Genomic DNA, 8,552 nt, shown 5'->3' with positions numbered 1-8,552 from the left:
TATATGTGATGACAGGGAGCAGCAAGTTGATTTAGAACGCCAACTTTTGTTGAATTTTGTCCACATTCCTCTCCTACGATGTTTCGTCTGGCCACCCATCCCTTTGCAGATCAATTTGATTGGGTCAAATTTCACTGACAGTAAACAAGGTCTAACTGCACTTTTCAGCACTTTTTAAGTTAACACAAACCATGATAAAAGTGTCGCAACTCGCCCGCCATCTCCTCCTATGGAGTCAGAAGCATCTGAGGTTGCTTCGTGCCATTCCATGGCGTGCTCAATCGTGCAGCTGTCGAGCTCTTACGACAGCCTACGCTTCTGGAGTTGCCTCTCCAGACTCAACCAATCGGCAGTTGTTTTTCTCCTTCTTCGAGGGGACCCTCGGCATGGATGCACTGGCGTACAGCTGATCCCAGGCCTATGCAAGTATGCGTTTCCCCCAGTGAGCCTCTTCCTTCTCTGGAAACTCCATGTCTGGTCTCTGGATGGGACGCGGAGGTTCTTGGTTATCTACCCCAGGCGGTGGTAGAACCATCACTTCTGCTAGAACTTTTAAATAAAATCTATTAATAGATGTTAAATATGTATGATTGAAGCTATTTCATGTAATAAAAACTTATTTGAAAAAATATTTCATGGTTAGAACATAATGAATACCATAGAGATTAGTTTTTTCTTCTTTTTTCAAATATTTTATTTTACCACTGAATATATTGCATTAAAAGACACAAACCAAACATATTCACTAAGTATTCCTAGTGACTACCTAAACTTGTCAGATTTCTTAATGTTTTTTAAGGTGCTTCCTGTGCTAGATTATCCAGAGCTATTCCATGAAAGCGGAGAAAATGCCAGCCCTCCTTAGCTGTGAGGTCCTCTGCACCTTTAGCTAAATAAAAGTCTAAAGAGGGCTTGTTCCAATCCAGTACAGAGAACTGTAAACGCACACAATGCTGCTCTTTGGCCACCTATACAGTAAAAATCAAAATTGCATTTACTCTTTTACATTAAAAACACAATGCTCAATCACTGAGACAACAAAGTTTGTTTAACCACAAAATATGTACTATAAAATGTAATACCATGATGCAAAACGTTATCCAGATAATATAGAATTATATATAAAAAATATTTTTAAAAACTCACTTTGGCAACAGTTGCCATTAAAGCCTTTCCAATGCCTTTACCTGTAGCATAACCAGAGATGAGTGAGTCAATACACAGTTCTGCATTTTGGATCAAACTCTGGGTTACTGAGAATACACACCTCTGTACTCTGGCATCACATACAGATCCTCCATAAACACAGTCCTTCCTTTCCAGGTGCTGTACGTATAGAAGAAGAGAGCATAGCCAACCTTTGTGTGTCCTGTGGAAAGCCAGCTACAGTAAGAATACTTGTGAAGACTATATATATATATATATATATAAGTCCTAAAATGTCATTGTACTCCACTCACTCTGTGGGGGGATGGGGGTTGCGACTTTTGAGCTTTGTCATAGTAACTAAGATGAATTATTACAGAGTGTAATGCATACTGATAAAAAAATCTTTATGCTTGTACTATTCCTTTGTCTATGGTCTCATTATTCTTTAATCCCTCCCTGCTCTAGCCTGTACTATTTTGAACGGTGACTGAAACTTTGTATTACTGGCACTTCTCGTGTTTATTGCCTTATGATTAATTGCTTGTTGTACTTGTCCTCAACTGTAAGTAGCTGCTAAATTAATAAATGTAAATGTGATGAGATATCTTTGTCAAAATTTAAAGCAACTAAAATATATATTGATAAAATAACAAACTTATAAACTACATTTATTGTAATAGGTTATATCAGGTAAACCAAAGATTTTAAGTTATTGGTTTCTTTCCATATATTCCTACCTTGTTTTCTCTGAACATTATGTAATTTTTGGTATTTTATGAGTCATTATTACCATCTTTAGACATGTGCTCCTCAGGTACCTCAGCTACAACACACTGGTAAAAAGGATTGGGGCCAAATCCATCCCTCTCCAACTCTAACAGAAAACAACAACAACAAAAAAACAGTAGAACCAGACTCTAATTAGTAAGCAACACGTGGCTTCATTTTGGCTGTAATAACATTAAAATAATGGGTCAGCTTTTAGAAAATAACCTTTATGGGATATCTTCACTTGGTCGGGCATCTTTTCATAAACAGCCAATTCCTACAATAAAACATACACAGATAATCGCAAATCATTCTGCATTGAACAATCATTGGGTGTGTCTCAATCAGCTCTCTCACATTCAGTAATCAGGGCACGTATGTCTGTCGGCCACGTCGGTCTGTTGGCTGTCTCAATCAGCAAAATCCTACCAGTGCACTAAAACATTCGCTACCTAAAAAGTAGTAGAATTTCTGGGATTGCAAATCACAATTCACGTGAGAATAATCACTACACAATCACTGCAACACAATTATATTTTACCAAAAACATACATCACTAGACAGGTAATTAATCTATCTAGGTAACATTTATAATTTATTTACAGCTGAATGTTGCACATATATGTGGGTTACTGACAAATAAAGTTTAAAAGAAAGGTATTTTTTAAAATGGATGTAATGCACATTTGAGTCATGAAAAATGTGTTTAAACAAGCTTCAATAGTTAACTATTTATTTATAAGTGAAATCTTAGCCTTGTCTACAGTGCCTAACACATTATTATTTTGTGGTTGTGTATTTAATTAATATTAACTTATAATTATTGCATTCTAGTGGCCTTATATTTAGAATCTTTAGGATCTAATTTTATTTTTAAATAATCATACAATATACCAGTCAAGTCAAGCCATCTTTATTATTATTTGTTTTACACTTTTTACAATACTGGTTGTTTCAAAGCAGATTTACAGTGAGAACAGGAATTTAATGCAACAAAGATTATTGTGGCAGTACATGAAAGTCAATAAAGACATGGTCCAGTTTAAGTAAGTTGTGTTGATTAATTTCCATTGTAAAAAATCATTAGTAAATGCATTCAATATATTGCATTGTATAGGCCTACAATAACTATTCATAATCTAGTTTTCAGCCATTTTAAGATTTAAGATACCAAAATATAGAATAACATTTATTAATTGACTGAAAATTAATTCAAACAAAATAGGTTTTAGGCTACATCATGTATAAGTGAGTGCCATGAATTTATCAAATTATTTTAAAAGGAATTATGCACTTGGACACAAAATACATGCACGTTGTGCAATAAGCCAAGTAGGCTATTTATCAGAATGTAGGCCTACTTCAAATAAAATTTAAAATAAAGTCAGGAAGATATTGCTGTTGTTCATAAATACCACCAGTTGTGATGTAGGCTACAATGAGGAAAAATAATTACCAATGTCGTGAGCCAGGGTCCTTAATACTGTCCTTACCATAGACAGTATACCAGTGCCCGAATTCGTGTATTCGTGTACTCAATTCGTGATATAGGCCTAACGGTACTGATTCACGACCTAGGGAGCTGATTGAGTCTTAACTGTCTTTTAAACACACACGTAACAAACTCTGCATGGTGTTTGCTCACCATAATCATGCGTTCTATATCTTTGCAGTCTTCAGGTTTGGCTGGACATATTGTAAACTTCATTTTGCACAAGGCAACAGCGTTTTCTGATTTCCTGCACTACCAGTGACTAAAACGCCGACTGAAGGCTACACACGTTCTACTTCTTCTTCTTTGGCTGCTTAACGGCGGATGCGGACTAACTTAGCGCACTACCGCCACCCTCCAAATAAATTGTGCCTGATCATCTTTGGGAATAATGTAGCCTGCAAGCTACAAAAAAAACAAAAAAAAAAAAAAAAAAAAAAACAATACTCTGTCAATGAGTCCGGTGTTCTTTAAAAATGTAAACATATATTTTATTACTCTGTGATCGGAAGCCTTAGACAAAATATCTCTAAAGATAAACCTTTCCCCACTGCGCTCTATTTTCCTTTTAATTAAAACCCTTTCTCTATTAAATTTCCTACACATCATAAAGACATGTTCCACTGGGTACACAGCTATGACGATAACAAACATAGGCCAACAAAGTTTGACAGTGAGAACACAAAAAAATAGGCGTTTGGAGGAACTTGTGAGATTTTAACCATATTTTATTAACTTATTAAATGAACAGATCCATAACTTATTAACTTTAAATTAAACAAATGCTTTCATACTAAAAAAAAAACTATTGGAAAAAATATATATAGTGCAGGAGACTTGCAAAGGATCTTCCATGAACATCATGAACATGATAACATCAGTGGCCCACAAGTAGTAGTGTGCAGTATTGGAGCATGTCTAATTCCTTTTATAAGTGTACTTCTTGTCAATCCGTGCAGCACTGAGAAGCTGTTTGTCTTTCAAACAGATAGAATAAAACTCTGAACAGGACTGCTCAAAGTTAAGAGTGATCAAGAGCTCACTCCTTATGAGCTCCACAGATCACCTGTTCCTGCTGTCACTCCATTTGTTGGACATTCTGGAAAAGATCCTTTCCACATAACCAGTGGATGCTGGGATACTAAGATGTGGCTAATGATGGACAGCATGTTAGGCAGGTTAGCTACTTGAAAGAGAGCCACCCACCTGGCAGCCACATCTTTGGACTTCCATTCATCATCTGCACCTTCTCTGAGCCCCTTCAGAATGCTATTTGCTGTGGTGCATTCATCATAAAGTTCATCCATGCTGACTTTTTGGATAAGGTTAAGCTTATTAGTGATTATCTCAGTGTCGCTGAAGGAAAGCATGCCATGGTGAAGAGAGAGAGGTTGCAGGGAGAACAGCCAGTTGTCCTCTGAAAAGTCAAACCATTTCTCAATGTATGAGATTGCTGTGTTGAGAAATTCTGTGGAATCTCTGGGAAAAGATGCTGCAGCTTCACTTTTGTTAAGTACACTGTAAAAAAATTCTGTAAAAAAACAGCCAAATTTTACAGTAACATACTGTTTTTCATTAAAACAGTAATATACCGTAAAAAAATGCCTTCTGGGCAGAGTATGTGAGCGGTGCGGAGTGGGAGCGGAGCGAGGAGCGGAGTTGCGTGATTTTGCCAGGAGCGAGGAGCGGATTTTTTTTTATGTCGGAGCGTTGATTTTCTCTCGCTCCGAAACCGCTCCACTATCGCTCAATTACGAATCACGAGCCAGGAGGACCATACCACTGTGAGGCAACGGAGGGGGAATCAAAATGTTTATAATCATATTTTGCATTTGTTTGCATTTGTATTGTTTTCCTAGTACTTTCACAAACATTTAAATAAAGTATTATCATGAAATTCATTTTACACATGCTTTTAATGATATTTTTATCGACCCCCTCGCGATTTTCGCCTGTGCAACTCCATTATATGATGGACGATTTTATAAGTTGTCAAGCACAGTAAAGAAAGACAGAAAGATGGAGTTTTTGAAATATTACCGTGAAGAAGGGGGAAAAAAATATAAATGTATTTTAAAAGGTATTGATGACAAAGGAGAACGCGAGTGCGGGGAGGTGATTACAACATCAAAAGATTCCTTGTGGAATCTTAGAAGGCATGTGTCAAGGAAACACGATCAAGTTTTTCGCTCACACGTGGAAAAAAAATCTGAAGGTCGGTATTATTCAGGTTGAAAAACCTCAACCACCAACGCAGAATTAATAGCCTACATTTGTAAATATTTTTCAGCATTTAGGCTATTATTTGCATTTAATTTCAGCGCCATAATATGTTCAATTTACATTTGCAGAGAAAAAAGCACAGCAAACATGTAACGAGAGTCAGAGCAGTAAATTTAAAGGCTTCTTTCAACAAAGAACGACAAAAATAAATATTTCACAGGAGAGGAAGAGTGAACTAGACCAGGCTTTCTTTAAAATGATCTACATGGACTATGAGCCACTCACCAAAGGAGAAAGAGAAGGGATGCGCTATTTTGCGAACATTGCACAGCCTGGCTACACCCCACCTTGCTACAGCACGGTCCGTGACACACTCATGCCACATGCTTTATTAGAGTTGGAGAATAAATTGCGCATTCTGCTACAGAACTGCAATGGACTCTCAGTGGCCCTTGATATTTGGACGAGCCGACGAGGTCACAGTTTTCTGGGTATCGTGGGCAGTTTTGTAGATGAAAACTTCCAAGACCACACTGTTCTGCTGAGTTGTGAACACATTCAGGGACACCACACAGCGAAGCACATTTATGAAAAATATGAGGAGGTCCTGAGACGCTGGAATATTCAGCGTGGTGTGATCAGAGTAGTAACTGATAGCGCCAGCAATATGGTAAAAGCCTTCAATCTGCCTGGTTTTAGTGAATTCGGGGATCAGCTGGACCAAGATGACTTGGACAGGGAGACAGTTGGTGAGGGTGATGCTCCAGATGTTGCACTCCTGCAGCTCCATACAGACCAGCTGGCCATCCAATTGAACATGATGGTAGAGCACTACGTCACAAAATCAAATCTTCACCTGAGATGTCCGATCCACTTACTCCAACTGGCAATTAAAGACGCAATCGCGAAGCACAACGCAATCAATTCAATAATAAACAAGGTTGGAAAAGTAGTGAAAACAGTCAGAAAAAGCACACTGAACACAGAGGAAATCGACAAATTAGGTGTTCGTCCCACAACTGCATGCGCAACCAGATGGAACAGTCAGTTGCGGATGATCGAGTCGGTGCTGAAAATGTTTGAGAAGGACACGCTGTGGCAAAACAGGCTGACGTCGATCACAGATGATGGGAAAATCACATGCAATGATGTCCTCATTCTTAAAGGCTTAGTGAGAGTACTCACGCCATTTGCTGAACTGACAGAGAGTTTACAAAAGGAACTGGGAAACCTGGGAATGATCCTACCGGCAATTGCAGAAATACACAGAATGATGTCTGATGTTTCCAGTGACACTCCACTGGAAATAGCTGCATTCGCAGAAACTCTAGCTGATAACTTTTCGACTCGTTATCAAAGGTTTTATGACGACACCCACGTTATTCTGGCTGCATTATTAGATCCACGCTTCAAGAACGAGTGGATTGCAAGAGACGAAAAGGCAAGTAATTCATTACATAAAGGCATAGCATTCAGAAATTAACCCTGGTTTATTAAAATAACTATATGCTATGTATATGTATATGCTAACTAACAATAATGCTAAGAATAATACAGAAGGCCTATGACAACTCATTATTATTATAGCCTATAATAATAATAATAGGCCTAATACAGAAGGGCAAAATAATCATAGCTGTATTGTTCTTGCAGGTTCAAGGCAAACAGATTGAGATCCGGGAGTTGTTAGTTCGTCAAACAGAACTTCTCTGCAGTGTAAATAAAAAAGAAACATCCTCTTCCCTTGTCGCTGACCCTGTGACTGTCCCTGACCCTGTCCCTGAGCCATCGAGCTCAAAAAAAGTCAAGTCAATGTTCCAGTCATACGCAACTGCCCGTTCGTCTTCTACACTAGACGTAAAAGGAGAAGTCGAGCAATACCTTGGAATGCCCAGATTGAACACCGATCACGTCCTTCGCTTCTGGAAAGACAACTCTAATGTACTGCCACAACTTTCACAAATTGCAAGACGCGTATTTAGCATTCCCAGTGGTTCGGCCAGCGTGGAAAGGGTGTTTTCTATTGCTGGTCTGATGTCCAGCAATAATCGTATGTGCTTGGCACCTGCCACTCTGCAAAAGCTAGTTTTTCTGAAAGTAAACGCAGCACTGGAGAAGATATAGCTAGCTTTGCTAATAAAAAATATGTTCAACCAGCCAGCATTTTTTTCTGTTCATAGTAGCCTATTTCTTAAAATTAATATAAAAATTGGCATAAAGAGATCTATATTTTTTCGTTTGGCAATTTGTTTAACTTCATATTTTAGTTTGTGATTTATTTATTTAATTGAATGTAATGTTTTTCGTTTGATAATTTATTTAATATAATGTTTTTCGTTTGATAATTTATTTAATTTAGCCTCATTCAACTCTTATTTTTTATTTTGCTTTGTTTAAAAGTGAGCTAAAGGAATTTATTGGTTTGGGGCTGTTCAAAAATCCAATAAAGGATGTTCTTCTCTTAGTACTGCGTAGGCCTATTCGTTTTACAGTGAGTAGCCTACATGCATGCATCTTCTGATCAGAAGTTGGTGTTATTTAAAAAAATATATATATAAATTTACCGTGGAGCGAAAACGGAGCGAGACATATTAAGGACGGAGTGGGGAGCGAGCGAGGAGCGGGAAATTGTACACCCGGAGCGGAGCTTGAGCGGAGTAATTATGAAATGCTTTGAGCGTGGAGCGCAAATTCCTTCCGCTCCGCTCCGCTCACATACTCTGCTTCTGGGTGATATTTGTCGTTTTCGAGAAACTAGCCTACAGGAATATACTGTGAATTAACAGCGCTCAAAGTCGACACTAAGAGGCTGTGTTCCAAAATCACACCCTATACCCTCATTCACTATAGTTCACTAATACAGTCTACTTGACTGAGTGAATAATTTCATAGTTAATTCAGTTAATTTTCGAAGTTAATT

The 8,552-nt window shown here is 37.9% G+C and overlaps 1 protein-coding gene across 4 annotated transcripts; it reads right to left on the bottom strand.

Moving 5' to 3' along the window:
• Positions 1-281: 281 nt before the first annotated feature.
• sat2b (spermidine/spermine N1-acetyltransferase family member 2b) lies at positions 282-3,725 on the bottom strand. Of its 4 annotated transcripts, XM_079605931.1 has the most exons (7): positions 3,563-3,721; positions 2,275-2,388; positions 2,143-2,194; positions 1,940-2,023; positions 1,268-1,369; positions 1,147-1,187; positions 682-968 (listed from the first exon to the last, which is right to left on the bottom strand). In XM_079605931.1, exons 3-7 carry the CDS (start codon positions 2,171-2,173, stop codon positions 795-797), a joined length of 432 nt encoding a protein of 143 aa, XP_079462057.1. In that variant the 5' UTR covers positions 2,174-2,194; positions 2,275-2,388; positions 3,563-3,721; the 3' UTR covers positions 682-794. The 4 variants fall into 4 exon arrangements, with proteins under 4 accessions (XP_079462056.1, XP_079462057.1, XP_079462058.1 ...); XM_079605932.1 differs by lacking the exon at positions 2,275-2,388 and having other exon boundaries at positions 3,374-3,712; XM_079605929.1 differs by lacking the exon at positions 2,275-2,388 and having other exon boundaries at positions 685-968; positions 3,563-3,725.
• Positions 3,726-8,552: the final 4,827 nt, after the last annotated feature.

Source organism: Phoxinus phoxinus, assembly GCF_949152265.1.
Source record: "Phoxinus phoxinus genome assembly, chromosome: 3".
Taxonomy (NCBI): Eukaryota; Metazoa; Chordata; class Actinopteri; order Cypriniformes; family Leuciscidae; genus Phoxinus; species Phoxinus phoxinus.
This window is presented reverse-complemented; position numbering and strand designations above follow the sequence as displayed.

Excerpts from the sequence above, each read along its gene's own strand:
- sat2b (XM_079605929.1), bottom strand. The coding sequence starts at position 3,625 with ATGAAGTTTACAATATGTCCAGCCAAACCTGAAGACTGCAAAGATATA. Across the intron at positions 2,195-3,562 it reads ATATAGAACGCATGATTATG|GAATTGGCTGTTTATGAAAA; the intron begins GTGAGCAAACAC and ends GTTTTATTGTAG. Across the intron at positions 2,024-2,142 it reads AGTGAAGATATCCCATAAAG|AGTTGGAGAGGGATGGATTT; the intron begins GTTATTTTCTAA and ends GTTTTCTGTTAG.